This window comes from Crinia signifera, chromosome 4, assembly GCF_055691185.1.
Source record: "Crinia signifera chromosome 4, ASM5569118v1, whole genome shotgun sequence".
In the NCBI taxonomy this organism is placed as follows: Eukaryota; Metazoa; Chordata; class Amphibia; order Anura; family Myobatrachidae; genus Crinia; species Crinia signifera.
In genome coordinates, this window is record NC_139220.1 from 292,905,020 (window position 1) to 292,932,811 (window position 27,792).

Genomic DNA, 27,792 nt, shown 5'->3' on the forward strand with positions numbered 1-27,792 from the left:
CGACTGAGCGAGCTGGGCCATGATTAACTGAATGTAAATAGACTCCCAGGGAGCTCCTCAAAAATTCGATGTGATCTATATTGCGGATGGTTTTTAGTACCTGACAGCTGCGCATGCGGTTTATCTTATATACAACACTTCCAGATGCCAACCAGATGTCAAATACATGCAATTTGGCCCGATTTCACCTGATTTCTTGGCCTGATCAGTCAGAATCGGGTGAAAACAGGCCAAATCGCATTCGTGAATTGGGATCGTTGCTGCAATATCTCTGTTAATTCAATCTAAAATGTTCTGGTAAAGTTTCTCATATAAATCTGTTCTTATTGATGTTATGCATTCCTGATGGGCAGTAGAAGGCTGCCATGCAAACCTAGATGTCCCAGTATAGGACAAAATATTTTTTTTTCCTTCACGAAAAAAACCCCATTAGTTTCTTATTTCATGAAGGAGATATGGAAAGCATATATATTTATTAGCAGATACAAGAGGAAATTATTCTGAATGTTACAATGCTTAGCATCCTAAAGGTATTATGGGGGTTGAGGGGGGGAACCTTTTTGGAGTGAGCAAATCATAAATAAAACACAAGTTTTGAGGAGCAGTCGTAGGATCTTAAATTCCTGGATTGGAGAAAATCACTGGAATCAATTCCTACTGATATAGTTACATAACTGTTCCTGAATTCAAGTGATTAGAGAGGATAGACCTACAAGCTTCATTTTCCCTGTTTGCAGAAAGTAACCATGTGTTGAGTATTTACTCAGAAGAGTTTTTTCTCACAAATGGCAAAGTTTCGGTCAAAGGAGCAGGTCCGGTCATTCCATTCCCCAGTGGTCCCCATGTCGACACAGTCTTCGTTGGCTGCATCACTGGGCTCACCTTTCCTCCAGGCCCTGCAAGAGGAATTCTGCTCATAAGTATAAATGACTGCATTTTTGATGCCAGTGCATCCTGTTTTACAGTCACAATAAAGCATGACAAGCGTACACTACGGTATGAATAACACGAGGATAGTGACACCCAATCCACTACTAGAGATCTGAGTTTGCAGCATCCTTTTGGGCTTGCAGAAGCAGCTTTTCCCCTCAGGACCAGTTTTATATAATCAGATGCTCTGGGTTGTGGAATAACAGAAGGAACATTGGAACAAATGGACAACAACATGGGGGTCACAGAACCAGGACAAAGAAACAAGGTAATATATAATCATTATTGTTACCTATTATTATTATTATCCTTTATTTATATGGCACCACAAGGGTTCCGCAGCATCCAATTACAGAGTACACATAATCAAACTGGAAAACAGTAACTTACAGTGTGAAGACAATACAGGACAAATACAGGGTAAATGATTATAGGAACATCAGCCAATTGCTGCAACATAAGTATCAAGGTGGCAGCAAACAGCGGGCTTTGGTGCAGTCGAAGACTGCTAAAGTAAGAAAGGATAAGCACATGAGGTAAGAGGTCCCTGCTCATGAGAGATTACATTCTAAAGAGGTTGGCAGATGTAGACACTAATGGGGCCTATTTTATAAGGTTCTTTTGTGGTCAAGCCTTCAAAAATGCTTAAGGCCCTCATTTATACCCCTTTTACACTGCCGAAAAATCCGGGTCAGCTGCGGGTCAGACCCGGATAATCAGCGGTGTAAATGGGGTAAATCCGTGTCCATTTACACGGGTCCTCTACCCAGGTCCTGACCTGGGTAGAACCCGGATAGGACCCGTGTAAATGGTCCCGCTGCGGGTGCAGGCACCCGCAGCGTGTCCACAGCGTGCAGCGCTGGGGAAGCTGTGCCCAGCTGCTGCGGGAGGAGGGGGTCCCTGCGGCTGCTGAGGGGAGGGGGGTACCTGTCAGCCTGCGGTCGGAGCTCACTCAGCGGAGGGGATGATGTGCGCCGCTGCTGTACCACCTCCCGGCAGCCGGTCCCTGCGGCGAATGGACAGTCAGTGTCGGCAGTCCCTCCAGCGCATAGGAACTAGTACTACTTCCCATGCGCCAGAGGGACCCCTGCCACTGACTGTACATTCGCCGCAGGAACTTCGCGGCTGCGGGGAGTGGTACAGCAGCGGCGCACATCATCCCCTTCGCTGAGTGAGCTCAGGCTGACAGGTACCCCCCTCCCCTCAGCAGCCGCAGGGACTCCCCTCCTCCCAGCACCCAGAGACAGCACTCCCCATCTACCCCCTAAAAAACACTGAACCTGGGTCAGCCCTGCCTTAAATATTATATATATATATATATATTATTTATAAATATATATATTATATATTTCTATAAATATATATATATATAAATATTATATATATATATTATATTTATATAAATATTATATATATATATATATATATATATATATATATATATTATTTAAGGCAGGGCTGACCCAGGTTCAGTGTAAATGGTGCAGACCCAGGTCTGACCCAGGTCAAAGTGCTGTGTAAATGGGATATAAAGCAGGGTCAGACCCTGGATACTCCAGCATTCAAAGACCAGGGTCCGACCAGGGTTTTTGGTGTAAAATGGGTATTATACCCCTTTTACACTGCCGAAAAATCCGGGTCAGCGGCGGGTCAGACCCGGATCTTCGGCGGTGTAAATGGGGTCAAACCGTGTCCATTTACACGGGTCCTCTACCCAGGTCCTGACCTGGGTAGAACACGGTTAGGACCCGTGTAGAGCCCGGTGTAAATGGTCCCACTGCGGGTTGAGGCACCCGCAGCGGGTCCGTGCACGGCATGCTGCGGGAGGAGAGTGGTGTCTGCAGCTGCGGGGGGCGATCTGTCAGGCTGCTGAGGGGGAGACGGAGGGGATGCTCACCGCGGCTGCTGGTGTAACTCGACGTGGAGGCAGCGGGATCCTGCAGTGCAGGTGACATCATCACTCTCCGCTGCTGCATCACATCATCACCCCCCCCCCCCCCCAGCGCTGGGTCCAGCAGTGCAGGCGGCCAGGGCGGCCATCCGGCGTATGGGAAGTCGCGGGCGGCAGAGTCCATCCAGCGCATGGGAAGTAACCGGTGAGGGTCCCTGCGGCGGCTGGGAACTACCGCTACTAGTTCCCATCCGCCGCAGGGACCCCACGGGTTACTTCCCATGCACTGGAGGGACCCCACTGGCAACTTCCTATACGCTGGATTGCCCGCCTGCCCTGCACTGCCAGACCCTGCTGCCTGGAGGCTGGTCCCCGCACTGGGTTGAGGTGGGGTGGTGATATGATGTAATGCTTCAGGGGGGTGATGATGTGCAAGGGGCGTGGGGGGGGGGTGGGCTGATGTGATGCTTCAGGGAGTAAATATGTGCAGGGGGGGGATTTGGTGCTTCAGGGGGTAAAGATGTGCAGGGGGGGATTTGGTGCTTCAGGGGGTAAAGATGTGCAGGGGGGGGATTTGGTGCTTCAGGGGGTAAAGGTGAGCAGGGGGAGGTGATTTGATGCTTCAGGGGGGGGGGTGATGAGATGCAGGGGAGGTGATGTGATGCTTCAGGCCATTTTACACAAGGAAAGGCAGGGCTGACCCAGGTCCAGTATAAATGGTGCAGACCCTGGTCCGACCCAGGTCGAATTGCTGTGTAAATGGGGTATGAAGCAGGGTCCAACTCTGGAAACATCCGTGTTGAAAGACCAGGGTCCGACCAGGGTTTTTGGTGTAAAAGGGGTATTAGTAAGGATTGCATATGATAAGCTGCTCGATCCTTAAGCAATGCAAATGCTGGAAAAGGTGCATAAAACTGCATTTGCCTCAAACTGCAATGCGATCACAGTTTAAGCGGAACATTGTTACCATTGGTCATGGTGCCCCCCCCCCTGCGACTGCAGCTTGGATAAGTCTAACCCTTCCCAGTTGCCTGTTGCAGCCTGGCTTGTGTGGCCAATGAAACTGCTCCTCGCAACATGGTCCTTTGCCTGGGCATTCCCGAAAATAAACCAATACAACATGCCCCCATTTCTGGAAATGCCAGCTGCCCCCATCCTGTCCCTTCCAGCAAATGCCTCTGCCGGTAACTCTCAGGCAGAGGTGATTGCTGTTCGGCAATGTCGGCACAGGACTAGTACTGCACATGCTCAGGATGGGTTCTGCACCGCACCATCGGGGGAACTGAGCGTTGGATCACTTATGAAATTTAACCTGAATCAGCCCCAGGTAATTGGCTATTTAATATGAAGGTACACTTCCCAACATGACCCATTCCAGGAGGGAAAAATGCTTTAATCCTGGACTTCCCTCTTAATTTATGATTGCCATTTATTAAATTATGTATTTCTCTTATAATAATGACACCTGTCTCAATACAGGTGCTGGTAATCATAATGTAAGAGGGAAGTCCCTCCTGGAGAGGGGTGTTAGGACCCTCTGATTGTTGGGATAACAATAATAGCCCATTTACAAAGCTGAAAAAGATTTCAGCGCTTGACACCATTAGCTAACTCCATCAATAGATGCCTATAGGCTATATCGGTCCTTGGGACCCCAAACAATTAATGCTCCCACTGGTTACTTAGCGTGTGCACAGTTGTAATCATTACTCACTGACACATTTTTTTTAAACATCCACAGGTGGAGCTAATTATTTCATGTGACATCAAAACGAGAAGTGTTCGGGGTCCTGTGAGAAGCTATATTTTATCATGTTTACATATTAAACCCCAATTGGGAAATAAATTGGCATCTCTTATATATTTGGCTACATCTGTCACTCAAAGTGTGTCTGGAGCTGTAACGCTGACTCACATGACTGACTCACATGACAGAGAACCAGCCCAGTGAGCCCACAGACAGTGCCAGACACCCTCTGCCTCTCCATGTTACACAGCAAAGACACAGCTACTCACCAGACACACCAGGTGAGCGCCCCACACCTCCATACCTCCCAACATGACCCTCTCCAGGAGGGACAGAATGCTCTGTTTGTGGACTTCCATCTTAATTTATGATTGTCATCACCTGTTTTAAACAGGGTAATTGATAAGAAAGGTGTTTAAGCACAGGTGATGGTAATCCATAAATTAAGAAGAAAGTCCAGAAACAGAGCAATGTGTCCCTCCTGGAGAGGGTCATGTTGGGTATGCACCTCCCCCCCTCCCCCCCCCCCATTCACGGCATCCCCACGATTAAATGGCACATGCAAAACACTGACATGGCTATGGTCGACAATGAAAAAGGTTGACAAGATTAATTTTTCACTTTTTCAATGTTTTCATATTCATTCTCATGTGTCGACATGGACACCAATGAAGTGCCACACTTATGTCAACATTTACATGTGTTGACCTTTCTGTGTTGATTTTTTCTTGTGGCGATTCGCGGCACCCCCGCGACCCCCCTCCCGCGATTTGCAGCACCCCCCCCGCAATTCGCGGCACCCCCGGTGACTCCCGCGATTCGCGGCCCCACCCGTGACACACCCCCCTCCTGCGATTCGCGTCACCAAGCGCCCCCCTCCCACGATTCGCGCCAACCCCCCGGGTCCCCCCTCCCGTGGTTCACGGTGCCCCCCACGACCCCCCCTACCGCGATTCCCCACCCCTGACCCCCCCTCCTGTCATTGCGGCAACCCCCCGCAGCCGCGACCCACCCTCCCGCGATTCACTGCAACCCCCCGCGCCCCCCCTCCCACAATTCGCGGCACCCACACCCCCCGCGACCCGCCCTCCCGCAATTCACGGCATCCACCCACGACCCCTCCTCCCGTGATTCGCGGACACCCCTCACCTCCTCCATCCCCCCCCACCCCCGCGCGCGATTCACGGCAACCCCAGGATTAAATGGCACATGCAAAACACTGGCACGGCTATGGTCGACAATGAAAAAGGTTGACATGAGTTTTTGAAGATTTATTTTTCTTTTTTTGAATCTCTTATATATTTGGCTACATCTGTCACTCAAAGTGTGTCTGACCCTCTAATGCTGGGTGGAGCCTCTGACTCACATGACAGAGAACCAGCCCAGTGAGCCCACAGTCATAGGAGGGACACCTTGCTCTGCTCCTGCACTTTCCTTTTAATGTATGATTGCCATCACCTGTGTTGAAGCACCTTTCCTATCAATTAACCTGTTCAACACAGATGGAGGTAATCATACATTAGGAAGAAAGTCCAGCGGCAGAGCATTGTGTCCCTCCTGGCATGGGTCATGTTAGGAGGTATGCACAGTGCCAGACACCCTCTGCCTCCCCATGTTACCCAGCAAAGACACAGCTACTCATCAGACACACCAGGTGAGTGCCCCCGCCGCCCCCCCTCCCGCGATTCGCGGGGCCCCTCCCATGATTTGCGCACTCCCCCGCCCCCGCAAACCCCTCCTACCGCAATTCGCGGCAACCCCAGCCCCCACGACCCCCCCTCCGGCGATTCGGGGCACCCCACCCCCCGCGTCCCACCCCTCCCGCAATTAGCAGCACCCACCCCTGCGACCCCCCCTCCCCCAATTCATGGCACACACCCCCACCACCCCCCCTACCGTGGACACCCCCCACCACCCCCCCCCCCAGTCGCTGCGATTCACAGCAACCCCAGGATCAAATGGCACATGCAAAACACTGACACGGCTATGGTCGACGATGAATAAGGTTGACATGAGTTTTTGAAGATTTATGTTTCATTTTAAGAATGTTTTCATATTCATTCTCATGTGTCGACATGGTCACCAATGAAGTGCCACACTTATGTCAACATTTACATGTGTTGACCTTTCTGTGTTGATTTTTTCTTGCGGCGATTTGCGGCACCCCAGCGACCCCCTCCCGTGATTCGCGGTACCCCCCCCACGTGACCCCCCTCCCGCAATTCGCGTCACCCACCCCCCACGACCCCCCCTCCCGCAATTCGCAGCACCCCCCGCGACCCCCCCACCCCGTGCAATTCGCAGACACCCCCCACCTCCCTCCCCCCCCCATTCACGGCAACCCCACGATTAAATGGCACATGCAAAACACTGACATGGCTATGGTCGACAATGAAAAAGGTTGACATGAGTTTTTGAAGATTTATTTTTCACTTTTTGAATGTTTTCATATTCATTCTCATGTGTCGACATGGACACCAATGAAGTGCCACACTTATGTCAACATTTACATGTGTTGACCTTTCTGTGTTGATTTTTTCTTGTGGCAATTTTTTTCCAGTGACAACTATGTGCACGTCAACCTAGACATCATCAACCAATTCTTTGTATAATATATAACACCTGTTCTGTTTTACTGTAGGTGTTTTGTCAGATCTTTTACTGCTACTATTACTGTTTATGTAAATGCATTCTGAATGACAGCAACATCCTTCCATCCTTCTACAAGAATATATAACCAACTAGGTTGATTCATCATGTCCCGTGCCCCTCCTCCGGCAAATCGCGGACCCCCCGCGCACCCCCCTCCCGCGATTCACGCCCCCCTCCCACGATTCACGTCACCCCCGCGCACCCCCCCTCCCGCAACTCGCAAACCCCCCCTCGCGCGATTCACGCCCCCTCCCGCGCTTTGCGGACCCCCGCCCTCTCCCGCCATTAGCTGACACCTGCGCCCCCTCCCTCCCTTGATTCACGACACCCCCATGCCCCTCCCGCAATTCACGGCACCCCTAAGCCCCTCTTTAGTCCCCTGTATACTCACACACCCCTATCACTACCCAGCTTTCTGCTCTCCTGAACCGTAACTTCCATCACTGGGGAGTCGCTGACGCTGTTTTGCCCACATGCCCCTATCATGCCTCATAGCCCAGCCTCCTGCTCTCATGCACCCGAACTCCCACCCAGTAGGAGGAGACACTGACTCAGGGCCACCATCCTGTACTGCCACGCTGGACCCTCACCCACTGGCAGAAGCTGCACAGTATCTCCCACCCTCCTCTTTAGTCCCCCTTATTCCCACACACCCCTATCACTACCCAGCCTCCTGTTTTCCTGTGTCGTGACCTCTGCCAGTGGGGAGCCGCTGACTCAGAAACACCCTACTATACTATTGCACACACACACACACCTAAACAACATGCACACACAGCCCCCCCCCCCACACCCACAAATGTCACTGTACCATCCACACTATCAATGTACATCTTACTCTGTAACCGCTTTTTAATTAAACAAAACAATACACACCCCCCACATCATATGCTTTCTATTTGACACATTTCACCTATAACTCAAGTTGCAATACAGGCCATCTGTCATACAAATCTAACCATATTTCTCACAATACAAACGTTAACAAATTAAGGGGGCGCAGCCCCTTACGAAGGTGTGAAGAGGGCCCGTAGGGCGCGATGAATCACCTAGTAGTTATATATTTCTCTCACTCACCTTATCCCTTTATATGTGTGTTTTAGTTCTATTTTGTACATCATTTGTATTGATAAAATTATTTCCACCTACAGCTAAACTAGGACTCTATGCAATGGCGTAACTTCATTCTGACTGCCTGTATGCAGGATCGATCTTTGTGCACCCAGCGCCATGATATAAGATACATCTAAAAAGGAAACTAATGTAATACTGTCTTTATGATAGCTAAGACCCACCAACAGTGCTACCAAATATTGGGTACTGCATCTGGGATAGGTACTAAGGGGAGGGTTAGGGGTTAGGCTGCGGGAGGGGGGTTAGGCACTAGATGTGGTGAAATGGTTAGACTATGTAATGGGGGAGTTGGGCTCTTGGGGGATGTTTAGGGTTAGGCTATGGGATAGGAGGGTTAGGCTGCAGGGGTTAGTAATAGGTACTAGGGGCAGGGTTATGGCTAGACTGTGGGATGGGGGATTAGGGTTAGGCATAGGGGAAGGGTTAGGCTATAGAGGGAGGTTTAGGGTTACACTGTGGGATGGGAGGGTTAGTTTTATGTCTCTTTATATTCAAATGAGTACTGGGACTTGTATTGATGGGTTCTTTAGAGATGTGTGTGAATAGTGGAAAGACCTGTTTGCAGTCCTTAAATTCAGCTCTGCAGTGTATAATCTATTACAGGCACAGCAGGTGTTGGTGTCCGTTCTCTGCCTCTTAGTGACTGCCTTTGATCTGGCTCTTCTCTGGAGCTGGGCAGCACCTGCTGGGAAGGATCACTGGCCCAGTCCATCTCCTAATCAGGACCCCGATGCTTCATCAAACATAGAGTGTCAATGGAACAAGGCTGCTTTCATCTCTAGAAAACAATGCTGCCTCTCCCAACACCCTCCAGCTGCTCCTACTACACTGAGATCTGTCTGAGATGCCTCAGATGCAAACTCACAAGCACCACCACTTCCGTCAGACTGCACAGCTTTTCCACACCCTGGCCATCTTAGCATCCCCGTGAGGGGGAATGCAGTGGAACTGAGTTCCACCAACTCTAATAGTAAGGTGAAACATTTAACCTCTACATTGGCCCTGCACAGTTATTTTCACAGAAAAGCATTGTAGTTTGCAGGGGGATGCCAAAAAACCTACCCCTGGCCCTGACTCTGCCTAATTGGGGGAGTGGAGGGTGGGTAATTAGGTGGCATAGAGAAATGAGTTCCCCCACCTCTGCATGACCACTTTAAGCCCTGAGTTGGGGGGTACGTCTATCCGTTTGCAAGCTCCCTTTCTCTCACCAATGTTGTGGGTCACTATGTAACTGGCGCTCATGTGAAAGCCCTGGATCACCACATGCTGGCTCTGTACAGTCACCAGTGCACTTTAGTTTCTATTAATAGAAGGGGCAGCGTCTCACAAACATACAAATGCCTCAACAATCATCCCCTTCAAATACAGCGCCGGTCCTTGTGGGCATTTAACAGGTGCACAATTGCAGGAGTTCATGGAATGGGGGACAATAGAGCAGGTGCCCTTTTCAGGGCTAGAGACTGACGTCAACTGACTCCATTGTCTCCAGCAGTTCTGCCCCTGCCTCTATGCACTGGGGATTACTGAGTTATAGACAGTGCTTACTCATGCTCAGAAGTTGGTCTAATGGATCCACTGATGAGGAAAGAACATGTTTCTACTTACAGAAAACTTACTTGTATGAAGTTGTGTAGTTAGTTTCATCAACCCATTCCCACTTTCCCTCTTCCTTTATGTCATTCAACCCAATCCAGTAACGTGTGCTCTTTATTTTTGCGCTGAGAAATTTCTGTGGGAGCAGGCAAAGAAGAGAAACAACTGTCTTTAATTTGATATAAATCATGACATGTGACCTGGCTGGTTAGCTTACACACTAACCCACAGCATCACACCCAAAATGTAGTTTTGTCCAGGGAACCAGCGGTAATAAATTCATATTAAGCTACCAGAGAACTTAGACCATCTGGAACCTTCCCGGTAGTTTGTAATCATTCAGCAGATTTTAGGGCGTTGTACACAGTGATATTGGGATTATTGTGCAACATTACCACAATGTCTAATACCGGTAAATAATTTAATAATCTGTCCTTATATGGTAAATTTTCTTTTTTTTTTACATGATACTTCCCTTATTTAATATCTTAAATTAATTTGTGAGAAATATAACCATTGTTTTGTTCTATTACTTCTCTCTTTTCCAGGTGTACTTTTTATTGGTGCACTAGTTAATGTTCTAGGCCAGTGATGGAGAACATCGGCAATCCATCTGTTGTTGAACTACACATCCCAGCATGCCCTGCAACAGTTTTGCTATGTTGCCATGCTAAAATTGTTGCAGGGCATGCTGGGATATTTTCTAAGCAATCTGACTAGATTGCTTAGAAAGTAAGCACACATCTCTCCGTGTGTATGCGCCAAGAGATTAATTATCTCCTGCTGTCAGTGCATGCAGTGAAAATCTAGTCAAATTGCTTAGCAAGTAACTGAAAATCTCTCTGTGTGTACAGAATGAGAGGTACTGATCGCAATCTCTCATGCTGTACACACACTACCTGACCTTTTTTGCTTAAGCAAATTTGCTTAGCAAAATCTCTTAGCACAAATCTCTGCATGTGTATGTGCTCCCCATGGGAGATCTGGACACAGGGAAATTGCCTACCCTAATTAGCTTAGCAAAATTACTTAGTCCACATCTCAACGTGTGTATGCCCCTTTTTAGAAAACCATTTTTGTGTCCTGTGAATTTACTTTAACAAATTGAATGCAAAAACAAACAAATAAAAACAAAACATTTAAAGTTTTTACTTAGCAAGGCATATGTCAGCATACAGTACCGTGCTATGGGCCAAATTGCTGCTGTGCAAAGTTGCACAGCAACTTTGTATGTGTCTGGGTCGCAATGTGCGACACCTACCAGAGATGAAATCCTGCTTGCCGTTCGCAAGGTGATTTGACAGGAAGCCGGCTCCTGGGGATGTTAACCGTCCATTTAGTAGGAGTTCCAAGAAAAATGCACACCCCCATGGCCACTCTCCCCTTTTACCAGGGCCCGGCTGGGCTTTCAGCAGCCCTGCTTGCAGGTGTTTCCTAATGGCCCATCACTAATCTCATGTGAACATTATCTTAATGAGCCCACTCTCCTCATTTGTCTCACTACTTCCATCTGAGGTAGGAAATTCAAAGCAGCGGCCATGAGGTTCTCACCATTTCTATTATAGTGAAGGAATATGTACAGTTGCTATAGACATACCTCTCAACTGTCCTGTTTTTTGCGGGACCGTCCCATTTTTGTTGGGATGGTCCCACCCCCCGCCCAGGACTGGCAGTGTCCCGCGGTGGGGGGGCAGTTGGGAGTTAATTTGAGCTTCATCGCTCTATGGCGGCACGTACATAAGACATGTACTTATTCCAAAGGAGTAAAAGTCTGGGTACTTGTTTCCTAGCACGGCGCCCATCGCATAGCATACTTAGTGGTATGCGATGCGATATTCATGCTAAATTAACAGGAGTGCTTGTACAATGAAATATCGCATAGCATTGCATGCCAGCAAATGGCATGCAATGCGATGAGATGCGATTTTTAATTGTACAAGCACCCTAATGGGTGCTTACAATGTTAAATGCACCCCCATTGTCAACGCCACCCCCACTATCAACAGCAGCCGGAAGCGTGGCGAGCGCAGGCGGTAAGAGTCCTCCGGCCTTTTCATACCCCCACTATCCACGTTGGCGTGGAGTTGATTTTATATAGTGTGGCGAGCCACCGAGCCCGAAGCATGGCGGGCGGACGCGCAATACATGTAAAGTAATCTGCGTCCCCCCGCCATGCTTCGGGCTCGGTGGCTCGCTGCGCTCGCCACACTATCTAAAATCAGCTCCACACCGACGTGGATAGTGGGGGTATGAAAAGGTCGGAGGACGCAAACTGCTGCCCCTCGCTGCGCTTGCCACGCTTCGGGTTGGCGTTGATAGTGGCGTTGCTAATGGGGGTGCATTTAACATTAAAATAACCCATCAGGGTGCTTGTACAATAAAAAATCGGATTGCATCACATGCATCGCATGCCGCTATATTGCATGCGATGCGATTGTATAAAATGTAATACAATCAAAATCGGGGGAGCCGTGCTAGGAAACAAGTACCAATGTCTGTGCAAGGCCTTGCTGCTTCCAGGGAATTTATAGATAGTAAAAAAAAACATTTTGTATCCCAATTGTACACTGTGAGTGAGAAATATTTGCATACAGTATATGCAACCAAGATCTCTGTATTATCTGATTATTATGCAGATATTTCTCACTCAGTGTGCAATTGGGATACAACATTTTTTGATTCATACGCTATTCAGGCTTGCACATGCGCAATGCATACAGTACGCATGTGCAGCCATTCAATAATCACTTGATTTAAAAATTAATTGATCAGCTAATCAACTCTGAATCAGGCCTCGATGTATGAGTACTGGTTTGTCACAGTATGTAACTGTGCACCTGTCTACCAGTCACCTCACAGCTGAGCCAGTCCCCCCAATACCTCCATCATATCCCCTTCCTCTTGACAGTGAGACCACTATTTTTGATTAAACCCATGCTGCTGGGACCTTAAAGAAAATAGCTTCCATTAGTTATGGTAACCCACTGCCTCCCCTTGACACCTCTTGCCTCTTCCTGTCACCCACACTCTACCCAATCACCCACTGCCTCTTGCTGATACCCTTTGTCTCCCCAGTCACCATCTCCACAATTATCACGATCACCCATTGCCTCTCCATGCCACTGTCACTATCTGCTCCCCAGTCACCTATTGCCATTATCTGCCTCCCCTTTGCCTTCTAACTTGCTCGAGCACCCAGTGTATTTCCCTGTCACCCACTACCTCTCCTTGTGGGATGGAGGAGGGCCAAAAAAACAATTGAGAGATTCAGGGGATCATCACATCAACTTTACTTGTGACAAATTAGCATGTTTAAAGCTGTCAATTATCTGTAATAAGGAGTTAGGAGTAGCTTTAAACATGGAATATTATTGGAATTTATTAGATTGTATTTCACAAACAAACATCTCACCTGTTCTGCATCACTGGTTATTACAGCTAAGTCACTGTCTTGAACAATACACTTGGTCCTGGCCTTCCTCCAGTCAGAATTGATGTTTGAAAAGTAGTAACAACTACAACCAAACCGTTCCCAACTTTGGCTACAGGAAGGTGCCTCTAAAAAAGAAGATACCAGGAGAATTTTTTTATACAGTGTTTATAGATTATGGAATACATTGGGAAATACAGTAGCCACCAGTACTGAGTTTCCGAACTCTGTCATTAACGTCCAGGTTTTAAGGATATCCATGCTGGAGCACATGTGACTTAATGAGTACCTCAGTCAATTTGATTTCACCATCTGCACTTAAGCATGGATATCCTTAAAACCTGAGCTGTATCGGCAGAGTATCAGTATATAAAGTTATTAGTTTAAGGATCAGAGGCTTCGAGTGGACATACACAGTACCAGGGCACAAGGCTTCCAAAGATTTGCAGAAATGCCACCAATATGATGTGGCTACACCTCTCAAGATGGCAGTAATGTGACATGGCCATGTCCACCCATCCTTCCTAAGTACCAGGACTCCAAATTTCTAATGGCAGCCCTGTTGAAGATGTGGTTAACCACAGGTATGAGGTGGAGTTGCTGTGGCTTCTGCTAGACCATGCTTGACCAACCTGTGTCTCTGTAGCTGCTGCAAAACAACAATTCCCATCATGCCTTGCCACAGCGTTGCTCTTAGGAAAGTCCAAAACGGTATCAAGGTATGCTGGGATATGTAGTTTCACAACATCCGGAGAGCAAAAGTTCTGCCAGGCCTGTGCTAGACCCATCTGTATCATGCTTGCCTACTCTGTGTCTCTTCTCTGGGAATAGCCCAGAGAGCAGACTCTTTCCAGGGGGAGGGGGCTGCGGGGGCTGATGCATGGGTCCAGGTTAATGCGGGGGGGGGGGGGGAAATGATTTTTGGGGCCTCCCGGCCATTCCAGGAGGGAAGGCAAGTATGATCTGTCTGTTGATTCCTATTGGACAAGATGTTCCCAACTATGGGCCAAAGGGTACTTGTGTACTATCACGGCGCCCATCGCATCATGCGACGCGATATCCTAATGGGTGCTTACAATGCTTAAATGCACCCCCACGCCACCCCCCAAGTATAAACGTGAACCCGAAGCGTGGCGAGCGCAGCGAGCCCGTGAGGGGCGGCGGTACGCGTCCTACGACCTTTTCATACCCCCACTATCCACGTCGGCATGGAGTTGATTTTATAAAGTGTGGCGAGTGCAGCGAGCCACCGAGCCCGAAGCGTGGCGAGCGGGGATGCGGATACCTTCACAGGTGTCCGCGTCCCCTCGCGGGCTTCACAGGTATCCGCATCCCTTCGCAGATCCATACGCAAATCCCAGAACATTAAAGAGACTTTTGCCAAGCAATGTGAGTAAGTCTGAGGCTGCCACTAATCTGCAACATAGATGGGCTGAAAGTGGTCAGTGCTGACATCAGGGACCTTCTCCAAAAGGGTGTGGTATGGGGTTCCGACAGTCGGGATCCCAACAGTCATTAGTCCAACATCAGGATCCCAACTGCCCTGACTCAGACAGCATGGCAAGCGCAAAAAAGCCCCTTGTGGAGCTAGCTGCGCTCGCCACGTTATTCTATTCTCCCTCTATAGGGGTCTTGGACCCCCACAAGGGAAAATAGCAGGTGGCCGTCGGGCACCCAGCTGTCGGCGTTTTGACAGTCGGGATCCCGACGTCGGGTAAATGACTGTCGGGAACACGTCCGGCACCCCTCCAAAAACCATCTGCGCGCAACTGCGTTTTTTTCTGACTAACCAGAAACCGGTTTCCACCCAGTAATGACAACTTCCTGTCAGCCAACTGCCAGCTACATTGTATTTACAATCCATATTTATTTTCAGTCTCTATTTGTTTTCCCGCATGTGCAATGCAAATGGAACACACGCGCAGTCATTCGATAATCACTCAATTTGCAAATGATCTAATTCACAATCCATGCTGACTTAAGGCCCCCATACACTAGGGCGACTTGGGACAAGTCGCCCCCGACTTCCCCCTGAGCTTCCCCGGCTGCTCCCCGGGTGAGCTTGATTAGATTGGCACTTGATGTGCCATTTTTTACATGTGATAAATCGTCTCGATTTATCACATGTAAAAAACCCGGGGAGCAGGGGGGGGGGGGGGCTACAGAGGTGGGAGCTGGTGGGAGCAGGGGGGCTGGGGACGCTGCGGGGGACACGTCTGTGTCCCACGCTGCGGGGGACAGCGTCTGTGCGGCGAGGCGGTAGAGGGAGCAGGGGGGGCTGGGGACGCTGCGGGGGACACAGGCGGCATAGAGCCGGGCAGGGGGAGCCGGCGGGAGCTGTCAGTGCTAGAAAAAAAAGCCTATACAATGAATGGGCAGCCTGTGATTGGCTGAGCGCTCTCTCAGCCAATTGCTGACTGGCTGAGAGAGCGCTCAGCCAATCACAGGCCGCCCATGATTTGTATGGGCTTTTTTTTTTTTATTCAATACTGACAGCTCCCGCCGGCTCCCCCTGCCCGGCTCTATGCCGCCTGTGTCCCCCGCAGCGTCCCCAGCCCCCCCTGCTCCCTCTACCGCCTCGCCGCCCCACTAGATCCCAAGTCGGGTGGTCGGACGTGCAGCAGGTCTGACCACCCGACGCAGATCCGATGCGCACGGGACCGCGCATCGTATCTGAGGGGACATCAAAACTAGCCCATTTTGGTCCGATTTCGGCCAGATCCGACTGATCTGGCTGAAATCTGACCAAAATCGGCTAGTGTATGGGGGCCTTTAGGCTCAGTGCTAGCATTGATAAGTATTTGCAGCATGGAGTTTGTTGGTGACCCAAGTGTCATGATATGTGTAGTCCAATGTTTGCTTGTAAATTATAAGATTGGCCAACCTACAGATTACAGTCGGCATTGAAAGATTAACCAGTGCTATATAAAATGTAAATAATACATGAAAAGAAATAAATTTTTATTACAGTTCAGCTAAAAAAAAAAATACTTATGACCTTTCTCCCAAAGCAGTAAAACCATTGAGGTCCTAAAATCTCTAACCCAGCAAATTATGAAAACCCATCTGGAAGTATTGTTTTTCCAGTCATAACCCATCCAAACACTTGTAAGCAAAGAAAGGTTGTGATCCTGTTTTTTTTATTGTTTTCTCTTTTTACACTGAACAGAATTGCACCTTATTATTTGATGCATGTTAATTGTTATTGTCTTACTTTTCAAATCTTGCTCCAATTGTTTCACCTTTTCAGTCAATCCTCCAACTGCAAGAAAACCATGTGCACAGGTAAACAAGAGATATTCAATTGCAAATGTGACTTTGGAACATTCATTATACACTGCTCAAAAAAATAAAGGGAACACTTAAACAACACAATGTAACTCCAAGTCAATCACACTTCTTTGAAATCAAACTGTCCACTTAGGAAGCAACACTGATTGACAATCAATTTCGAATGCTGCTGTGCAAATAGAATAGACAACAGGTGGAAATTGTAGGCAATTAGCAAGACACCACCTATAAAGAAGTTGTTCTGCAGGTGGTGACCACAGACAACTTCTCAGCTCCTATGCTTTCTGGCCAGGGCCGGTGCAAGGCACCGAAGCGCCCCAGGCGAGTCGGGGTGGGGGAGCCCCGGTGCCCAGGGGTTGGTACCTGTATTATAAAACTGGCGGCATCGGCGTCCCTGCAGTGCTGGAGCGGGCAGGGGTGTCCGTGCTGCTGGGGTACCTGCTGAATCTCAGCCAATCAGCGTGCGCCAAGTGTTTTCAAACCCAGAAGCGCTTCCCACGCCGCCAAATAGCGCTAGTTATTCTCTATTCACTGCAGGGACCCCGCCGCCAGCAGCTTTATACACAGTGACAGCACCGCAGTTACCCCCGCGGCACGGACACCCCTGCCCGCTCCAGCACTGCAGTGACGCAGACGCCGCCAGCTATATGCACATGCTGGGGGTGAGGGGCGAACTGCTGCCCTCCAGGTGCCGGCGCCCTAGGCAAATGCCTAGAGCTGCCTAGTGGTTGCGCCGGCCCTGTTTCTGGCTGATGTTTCGGTCACTTTTGAAAGCTGGCTGTGCTTTCACTCTAGTGGTAGCATGAGAAGGAGTCTACAGCCCACACAAGTGTTTCAGGTAGTGCAGCTCATCCAGGATGGCACATCAATGTGAGCTGTGGCAAGAAGGTTTGTTGTGTCTGTCAGGGTGGTGTCCAGAGCATTGAGGCACTACCAGGAGACAGGCCAGTACATCAGGAGACGTGGAAGAGGCCGTAGGAGGGCAACAACCCAGCAGCAAGACCGCCTTTGTGCAAAGAGGAACAGGAGGAGCCCTGCAAAATGACCTCCAGCAGGCCACAAATGTGCATGTGTCTACTCAAACGGTCAGAAACCGACTCCATGAGGGTGGTATGAGGGCCTGACGTCCACAGGTGGGGGTTGTGCTTACAGCCCAACACCATGCAGGACGTTTGGCATTTGTCAAAGAACACCAAGATTGTCAAATTCACCACTGGCACCCTGTGCTCTTCACAGATGAAAGCAGGTTCAACTGAGCACGTGACAGACATGACAGAGTCTGGAGATGCCAAGGAAAACGTTCTGCTGCCTGCAACATCCTCCAGCATGCCCGGTTTGACAGTGGGTCAGTAATGGTGTGGGGTGGCATTTCTTTGGGGGGCCGCACAGCCCTCTATGTGCTCACCAGAGGTAGCCTGATTGCCATTAGGTACCGAGATGAGATCCTCAGACCCCTTGTGAGACCATATGCTGGTGCGGTTGGGCTGGGTTCCTCCTAATGCAAGACAATGCTAGACCTCATGTGGCTGGAGTGTGCCAGCAGTTTCTGCAAGACGAAGGCATAGATGCTATGGACTGTCCCGCCCATTACCCAGACCTGAATCCAATTGAGCACATGTGGGACATCATGTCTTGCTCCATCCACCAATGCCACATTGCACCACAGACTGTCCAGGAGTTGGCGGATGCTTTAGTTCCAGGTCTGGGAGGAGATCCCTCAGGAGACCATCAGCCACCTCATCAGGAGCATGCCCAGGCATTGTAGGGAGATCATACAGGCACGTGAAGGCCACACACACTATTGAGCCTCATTTTGACTTGTTTTTAGGACATTACGTCAAAGTTAGATCAGCCTGTAGTGCGTTTTCCACTTTAATTTTGAGTGTGACTCCAAATCAAGACCTCCATGGGTTAATTAATTTGATTTCCATTGATAATTGTTGGGAGATTTTGTTGTCAGCAAATTCAACTATGTAAAGAACAAAGTATTTAATAAGAATATTTCATTCATTCAGATCTAGGATGTGTTCTATTAGTGTTCCCTTTATTTTATTGAGCAGTGTATAAATATTGTTATTTAAATAGAAAATTCTACATACAAATTATTGAAATGTAAAAACATGAAAATGATTACACATTGAAAAACTGTTTTATGCATTTTTTGTGACTTCCATCTGCATGTAAAAATAGTTACAGCCTAATACACATTACCAGTACACTTTGTCAAAAACAAGTTTGATAAAGGATAACTCCACTTAAAAATTCTTTTTTTTTCTGCTTTAATAATCCATGGCAGTTTTTACAATGGGTCAGTCCACTTCTTAGGTCCTGATGAAAGGTGGATGCAAATGTTGCCACCACAGTGTCTTTGGGGTCCTACACTTCGCAGGTGTATTTCCAGACGGTTCTCCCGGGACCCCCCTGCAGTAATGGCTGAAGTACATGCACAGTTTTGCTGGCAAATCACAGGACACTTAGCATTGATGGCCTTCTTTTAGAGCCCCTTTCTTTTTGGGAAATCAAATTGATAAAGCCGCCCTGAGCACTGTGAAACGCATCATTTTAGGATCCACACTACACCTGGCACCTTGGTAAACCCACGGGACAGTATTGCCAACATTGTGTTCCCCATTATTTGCTATCTACCAACAGCAGGTCCCCGTGAATATAACCGGGCTGACATCCTCTGATTCCCGGCTCACCTACACTGTGCACACAGTACTCACAGCCGCAGCCGCTTCTCCAGTGTTGAGCTGACGTCACCTGATCTCCGGCTAGGTCGTGCTGACGGACCCCCGCCGGACAGGTGCACGGCGGTCTTTGGAATCTGGATCTGTGCCATTTGTGCGATCAACGTCACATTAACTAGTGGTCTGGTAACTTGATACATCTGCCTGGTAAAATCACCTGCAATCTTGGGTAGTAACTTTGCACCTAGTTTAAGTTACAGGCTGGGTTTAAAAAGGGACAGTTAAGAGTTGATTGGCCGGTGATAAAGTACCAGGCACTTTATCACTTCTCTTCCCTTATCACTGCTTCATACATCTACCCCTTACTCAGCGCTGACATCATCGTTCCTCCCTTGCAACGGCCTGGAACTGGCTGCATTCTCAGTGGCATTCCTAGAAAACATTGTTGTTACGCCCACAAACGCACGGCACCTGTCAATCAACTTGCTCATGGCCAGCCTTTGCTGGCTGTGATCGCAAGGACGGCTTGCACATGTGCACCACATAACATATACATGGTCATTTCATAATCCCTTGGGCTGCAAATTCACAGACCAGCGATCGGGTCTGAATGAGATCCTATGGGTGACATTCTATGGGATGCGATTATCGTTTTTTTGCGGTAATTAGACCACAAAATGGCGATATCGCATTTTCCCATTAAATCGTTTATTTAATGGGATGCGCACAGGGGCTGAAATCGCATATTATGTGCGTTAAGGTCTGGTGAATAAAAATGCGAGATTAATTCGCATTTTTATCGCATCCAGATGTTTTCGCACAGAAAAGTATACAAGTCGCTTATTTAATGCTATGCGCATTTGCACATCGCATTTTTTAAGTGACTAATTATCGCACTTATTTCAGACCTGGGTCTGTTAGGCGAATTAGCCAGAACCCTGCACAGATCGCAATGTTCCGTGCAGGGTTCTGCTGTAAAAAATAATAGAAATGGTTAAAAAATAAAAAAAACGACCGCGGGGTCCCCCGCCCGAGCATAACCAGCCCCGGGCTCACTGAGCCGGTGCTGGTGACATAAAATCAGGGTCCCCGACAAATAGGGGTCCCCTTGATTTTATGAAACCAGCACCGGGCTCAAGGTCCGGCGCTGGTTCCCAAAATACGGGGGACAAAGTGACTAGGGGTCCCCCGTATTTTAAGAACCAGCACCGGACATAACCAGCCAGCAGGGTAATGCCACAGCCGGGGGGAGACTTTTTATACAAGTCCCCCCGGCCAAAGCATTAACCCCCTGGCTGGTCAGCATGGGCAGGGGTCCTGGGGAAGTGGGGACCCCCCCAATGAAGGGGTCCCCCCCCTCCAGGACTTACCAGCCCATGCTGATAGTCCGGGGCTGTCCCCGATGCCCCTGGGCGGTGGGCATCGGGCTGATGATTTGTGTAAAAAAAAGAATGAAAACTATTGTTTTACACTGGCGAACTATGAGTCCCAGCAAGCCTACCCCGCATGCTGGGACTTGGGGAACCACAAGTCCCAGCATGCGGGGCATTAAAGGGCCCGCTGGCACTTGTAGTTCTGCAGTGAAAAAAATAGTGCACAAAATCACACTGACACCCTGTAAAATAAAACTTTAATACACACAAAACACACACACACTGATACTTACCTACCTTGAGCCCGTAGGTCGGTCCCTGGATCCTGGGTCCGTCCTCCGGGGCTCCAGGGCAGAAGAGTCCGGTTCCGGGGCCTTGGTCCTGGTTCCGGGGCTGGTCCTGGGGTTCCGGGGCTCCTGGCGTGAAGAATCCGGGGTCCGGGATCCGTGGTAGTCCCCAGGGGTACCTAAGGAGGCAAATCCAACTCACCTGCTCCCCGGCGGCGACCTCCGGTGACAGCGCTGCTCCAGACTGGTACCCGGCTTGCAGGACTTTGCCCGGCGCTGAGATGTTTCCTCCTCCTCGCCGTCTCTGCACAGAATGATTTCTCGGCCAATCAGGAGCCGAGAAAGTCGGCTCCTGATTGGCCAGAAATCATTCTGAATACAGACGCCGAGGAAGTAACATCTCAGCGCATCCAGAGCAGAGATGTTACTTCCTCGTCGTCTGTATTCAGAATGATTTCTGGCCAATCAGGAGCCGACTTTCTCGGCTCCTGATTGGCCGAGAAATCATTCTGTGCAGAGACGGCAAGGAGGAAACATCTCAGCGCCGGGCAAAGTCCTGCAAGCCGGGTACCAGTCTGGAGCAGCACTGTCACCGGAGGTCGCCGCCGGGGAGCAGGTGAGTTGGATTTGCCTCCTTAGGTACCCCTGGGGACTACCACGGATCCCGGACCCCGGATTCTTCACGCCAGGAGCCCCGGAACCCCAGGACCAGCCCCGGAACCAGGACCAAGGCCCCGGAACCGGATTCTTCTGCCCTGGAGCCCCGGAGGACGGACCCAGGATTCAGGGACCGACCTACGGGCTCAAGGTAGGTAAGTATCAGTGTGTGTGTTTTGTGTGTATTAAAGTTTTATTTTACAGGGTGTCAGTGTGATTTTGTGCACTATTTTTTTCACTGCAGAACTACAAGTGCCAGCGGGCCCTTTAATGCCCCGCATGCTGGGACTTGTGTTTCCCCAAGTCCCAGCATGCGGGGTAGGCTTGCTGGGACTCATAGTTCGCCAGTGTAAAACAATAGTTTTCATTCTTTTTTTTACACAAATCATCAGCCCGATGCCCACCGCCCAGAGGCATCGGGGACAGCCCCGGACTATCAGCATGGGCTGGTAAGTCCTGGAGGGGGGGGACCCCTTCATTGGGGGGGTCCCCACTTCCCCAGGACCCCTGCCCATGCTGACCAGCCAGGGGGTTAATGCTTTGGCCGGGGGGACTTGTATAAAAAGTCTCCCCCCGGCTGTGGCATTACCCTGCTGGCTGGTTGTGTCCGGTGCTGGTTCTTAAAATACGGGGGACCCCTAGTCACTTTGTCCCCCGCATTTTGGGAACCAGCGCCGGACCTTGAGCCCGGTGCTGGTTTCATAAAATCAAGGGGACCCCTTTTTGTCGGGGACCCTGATTTTATGTCACCAGCACCGGCTCAGTGAGCCCGGGGCTGGTTATGCTCGGGCGGGGGACCCCGCGCTCGTTTTTTTTTTTTAAAACTTTGCGCTGTCCTGCAAATGTGCGATTTTCAGACTTGAAAATCGCACATTTTTAGGACTAAATACAGCGCACCACTTCGCTGCAAATCGCCCCTCTTCGCACTTTTCAGCCTCCAATGCGCATCACATTAAGTATGCGCATTTTGGCTGAAAAATGCGATTTGAAAAAGTGCGATTTGCGGCGATATGGTGCGCTAATAAAACATGCGCATTTAGCGCAAACCATAGAATGTCACCTTATGTTTCTTTAATGGTATATGGTCGTTAGGTCGACACACCAAAGGTCGACATGCATTGAGTCGACCACTGAAGGTCAACATAGGCTGAGGTCGACACCTCAGAAGGTCCACAGGGGGTTAAGTTGACACACACATTACATAGACATGTACAATGTCAACAGTCAAAAGGTCGACATGAGTTTTTCACATTTTTTTGAGCCGACATGTACAAACAGGCGGAATTTCATGCCCTACCATCCACTAGGGAGTGGTGGGAGAATAAAATAGTGTGCCAAGCGCAGCGAGGCACAGTGCTCAAAGCGAGGGGATTCGGTGCACCGATACGGTGTCAATATCGACATTCGGGACAAAAAACTTGAAAAACCCATGTTGACCTTTTGATTGTCGACCTTGCCCATGTCAACCTAATGTTTTTGTTGACCTAATGACCCTGTCAACCTAACCCTATGTCCACCTTCTGAGGTGTCAACCTAAGCCCTTATCGACCTTCAGTGGTCGACCCAATGCATGTCAACCTTTGGTTGTGTCGACTCTATGATCAGTAGCCTAATTAATTATGCAAACTAGCCTGGAGACCAGGAGATGGCTTAAGTGACATCTTACCGCTGCTGTTCAGGTTGACAAGGTCACTGTTGCTGGCCAAGTTTCTCGTGTCAGATGCAGAATCTGGTGGAGGCAATTAGATAGAAAATATATAATTATTTAGACGTTCAAACCCTTTATATTGTGTCATTTGTTTAGTAATGTTTTATCTATATTCCAGGTATTTCTTTAATTTCTCCATGAGGGAATAAACTATAAAAATCCCCCTCTCATTCCCCAAGCTCCGATAATTGTTCCCCACTGCTACCAGACTTTCCCAATAGGCAACCCATTGGATCAAACTTTGATTTCCTATAGAAAACAAACAAACAAACATACAAACAAACATTGGTGCACCTAGTCCATCAATGACGGAAACCGATTATAACTCTGCAATGGATGGCATGTCTTAAACCATCTATGGCAAACCATCAGAGTTGCCATAACATATTGTTGGGCCCAGGACTGACAGAATAGGCAGGGCCCCCAACTGAGATGGGGGCCCCAGCAAAACAAGCCCACCACCACTAGTGTTCCCCTTACCTTGAGAAAATTAAAAAGTTAAGAGTGAAATGAAAGCTAAAAAAATATATCATTTAATTTGTGGCAAGGGATGCAGGACCAGGGAGCTCGGCGGTTAGAGCACCATTGCTATGGGCATTGTGAGGGCTTATGCGAACTGCTGATGCCTGCACATGCTGACTGCTGGGTTCCGACTCCATATAGCTGTCCGTAGCAGTATGGAGTTGTGTGCTACCAGGCCCACAAAGATTATGGGAGCCCGGTTGATAACTGACCATCGCATCAAAAGAAGTCAATAGGAAAAAATTCATATGATTTGCACATGCATAAAAAAATGGACGTAGGGGGTGGGACTTGGGAAAGGCCCATATGAACACTAGCAAATGTCTGCCATTTGAAGGTGACAATCATTGGAATGCTGCCATCAAATGGTGAAACCTCTGCTATCTAAAAAAAAAAAAAACATGGCTGTGAACCATTGTGATGCAATGTTCATTCCTAGCTCTGCCTCAAACTGGTTACCAGAGCCAAGTTTGAAAATGTGACAGTTAGTAATGATGACTACAGCTGTGCACCAGCTAGGCGATCTGGAAAATGTGGACCATTGGTAGATCTTGAAGACCAGTTTGGCCACCCCTACACTAGAACAATGAATCAACATCCTGGCGATCTGTAAGCGCATACACCCATTACCGATCATTGGGCCAATGTGTTGTGCCTGATGTCACACCACTTGCCCAGCTCTGATGTCACATCACTTCTGCAGAAAGTATATGGCCGGTCACAGCATGATACACCGATATATCAGCTATCTTCTGTGCTGCAAGGTTGACACGATATGTCTGTGTACATTGTTGTTCACAGATATATCGAGGGTACACAACTGCTGACGTGCCCCTGATATATAGGGCAATCAATTGAACAGCTGATATTTGGCTTAGTGTGCACCCAGCTTCACTGCGCATGAGTCAGCAGAGAGAGCTGATGAGGGGAGAGGGATCAGACTGGATCCCTCTATAGTACTCAGATTCCTTCCTAGGGGAAGGAGAGAGGCTCTGGGAATTGTCACTATCTGATAGTTATATATTGCTTTTGCTATATATTAGTTTCTGTGGCCATCTGGATAGGACACTATTAGGTCCGGAATTACACAGTTTCATGAATGAAGCCTGTCCAGTGCGGTGTTCCGGGGGCACGGTTACCGTTTTTACCCATTCCAGTATTCCCTGGAAAATTAGAATTTGTAGTATCCTTGTCCTCATTCTTCAGTAAGTCAATTAAAATAAAAACATGCTACTAACTTTGTGATAGGACATTTATGAAGAGGGCGAAGACCAGTATAAATGATAGTACCAGCAGCCCAAATGTTAGGATGACTGATTTTTGCTTGAAATATGAGCAACCACTATCTGAAAAGACACAATGAAAAATACAAAATTAGTTCCACAATATTATTTACCCTAGAATAGAATTGCCAAAACATTGGATTGCCCAGTAATTCGTCTCTGTAAAATATGCCATGGCAACTGTTCAGGGTGACATTAGGCTCCTTACTGCAAGGGACATGTATTCAATTCATACCTCACGGTTTTTGGGAACATCCCGCATCCAGCCCAGGACCGTCAGTGTCCCGCAGTTGGGGTGTGGGGGGGCAGTTGGAAGTCCACCCTGCAGGGAATAGATGCTGCACAGCATCTGTTCAGTGAGTCAGAGGGGCTGGGGCATGGCAAGCAGATCTCAGAGCCCTGGCCCTGCCCCAAGAATGAGGTAATTGGGGAGGTGTGGCCTGTGGGAACATCATCCCAAAAAAGCCATGTCCCCTTTTGGATAGGTCATGCCCCCTTACCACAGCAAGAGTCCTGCTGCGGGCATTAACAAAGTTAGGACATATGTATGTATCAGTCCTTGGCGAATGAAAAAGTACTAAGTAATCAATGCCTGTCATTGTTCTAGAACAGTCTGTAAAATGATAGTATCTGATTGACTGGTTCTTTCGATACTTTATCACTCTCCAAGCGGCCACTCTCTACTTTATCTCTCTCCAAGGTGGTATTAATTAAAGACTTAAGAGAGGTAAAATTCTGAGAGATAAACTACCAACCAATTAGCTCCAAACTCGTATTTCAAACAGCCTGGAACAATGCAGAGGGGGATTGACACACAATTGTATTTCTCTCCAAGCTTTGATAAATCCCCCCATGAGGCTTGATATATGTCCCCTTTTATTTTATTTATTTTTTAGTGAAAAAAAAAGTATTAGGATAAAATTGTGGTAGTAAGTGTTGTTTCCGTATAAGAAGACTAAGGGCAGTATTCAATGACGGAGTTCTCCGTGCATGGAGAGCGTTTTATTTTGCTCTCCATGCACTCTCCGTGTTCCGGAGGGCTCGCTGCCACTCCTGCTCCCACTATTCAACGTTTTTAAGACTCGCCGCCACTCGCGGCGAGTCTTAACCCCTGCAGCGGACGAGCGTCTGCGGCAGGGAGCTGACAGGGAGCCATGGGACGTGGCATCCAGGGAGATTAAAGTCTCCCTGGATGCCACAGAACATATGTGAGGGTAGGGGGCCCCCCTGGGACCCAGGCAGCACAGGCTGCCCCCCCCTATAGCCAGCGGGGGACCCAGTATTCACTGCACCCGAACGTGCATACGGGTGCAGTGAATATATGAATATCTAATGAGCGGCTCGAGCGCTCCGGCCCCCTGCTGGCTGCACTGTGTAAAAAAAAAAAAAATTTAAAAAAATATTTTTTTTTTAAATTAAATATATATTCATGTGCTATAAGCACATGAATAAAAATCACATGCCCCTTCACAGTGAAAAAAATCCTGATTTTTTTTACACCAAAATTAAATACAAAACCCTTTTAGATTAAAAGTTCACATTCCAGCTCTCCATCAAAAGATGGAGAATTTCTACACGGAGAGAGACGGCGAAAATCACTTAGAAAGACGGAGAACATTTCACATTGAATAGGGTTGCTCGCTTTTGGAGAGCAAAATGCTCCGTCCAAGGCGAAAAAAGCACAAATTCTCCACAAAACACGGAGAACTTTTCTCATTGAATACTGCCCTAAGGGCGGCCCAACAGTTGTGACCCGGTCCTGTTCTCGTCCCGCTCGACTGCATTATGGTAGGCAGGATTCAACATCCCTCCTGCCGAGTAGGGGGCATGGCCGCGAGAAACTGCTGTGGACAATTCACGGCTGTTCTAGGCAAAACGAGCTTGACTGCTTTTAAAGTCAGGCTGGTTTTGCCGAGATGCCTGTTCAATGCGGTCGGGAAAGACACCCCGATACCAATAGCCATCCCCAGATGAAAGAGAGAAGGGAGTTTCGGTTGGCATAAGTGGATGGGCAAGGGGTGGGGTGAAACCCTTTGACCTGGCATTCGCTCAATCCAAAATACTAGTAAGATATGAAATAGAACAAGCAGAATTCTTATACATCAAACAGGCAGCTCGATATAACAAGGCGTTACTAAAATATATAAGTAGATTTTGCAGAGTTGGCACTTTACTAACGCTCCCCACACTGGGAGGTCAATTTACTAAGATGGGAGGTTCTATTGAAGATGGGAAGTTGCCCATAGCAACCAATTAGGTAACATCTATTATCTTCTACAAGGTGTTAAATAATTAAGAAGTAGAATCTGATTGGTTGCTATCAGCAACATCCCATCTTCAATAGAACTCCGGTCTTAGTAAATTTACGCCCTGCTTGGATCTCCCAGAGTGGAAATGAGATCAGCAAGTTAGTATAAATATTACTACAAGATGTGTGTACTGGTAACATGGGGAGAGGTGGGGAAGGTGCAGCTCTACCTGAGTATTTCCGCTCGTCTCTCAGCCTGTCGTGTCTGATAGTAAATTCTGCTGGTTCTGGCTCCATGGCTAGAGATGAAATGATTTGTGCATTGTGTAATATACCAATTATATCCCAATTTGCTG

At 48.5% G+C, this 27,792-nt stretch overlaps 1 protein-coding gene across 1 annotated transcript; it reads right to left on the bottom strand.

Annotated features, from left to right (window-relative positions):
• Nucleotides 1-456: 456 nt before the first annotated feature.
• On the bottom strand, nucleotides 457-27,761 carry LOC146075631 (hepatic lectin-like). Its single transcript, XM_083185052.1, has 7 exons — nucleotides 27,667-27,761; nucleotides 25,144-25,251; nucleotides 23,342-23,404; nucleotides 16,592-16,639; nucleotides 13,360-13,505; nucleotides 9,971-10,083; nucleotides 457-896 (listed from the first exon to the last, which is right to left on the bottom strand). Exons 1-7 carry the CDS (start codon nucleotides 27,731-27,733, stop codon nucleotides 764-766), a joined length of 678 nt encoding a protein of 225 aa, XP_083041178.1. The 5' UTR covers nucleotides 27,734-27,761; the 3' UTR covers nucleotides 457-763.
• Nucleotides 27,762-27,792: the final 31 nt, after the last annotated feature.

Bases quoted from the DNA above. Each gene is read 5' to 3' on its own strand.
- LOC146075631 (XM_083185052.1), bottom strand. From the start codon at position 27,733: ATGGAGCCAGAACCAGCAGAATTTACTATCAGACACGACAGGCTGAGA. The intron at 25,252-27,666 runs GTAGAGCTGCAC...GTGTCTTTTCAG, and splicing joins AGACGAGCGGAAATACTCAG to ATAGTGGTTGCTCATATTTC. The intron at 10,084-13,359 runs GTGAGATGTTTG...CTGCTCCCACAG, and splicing joins TAACCAGTGATGCAGAACAG to AAATTTCTCAGCGCAAAAAT.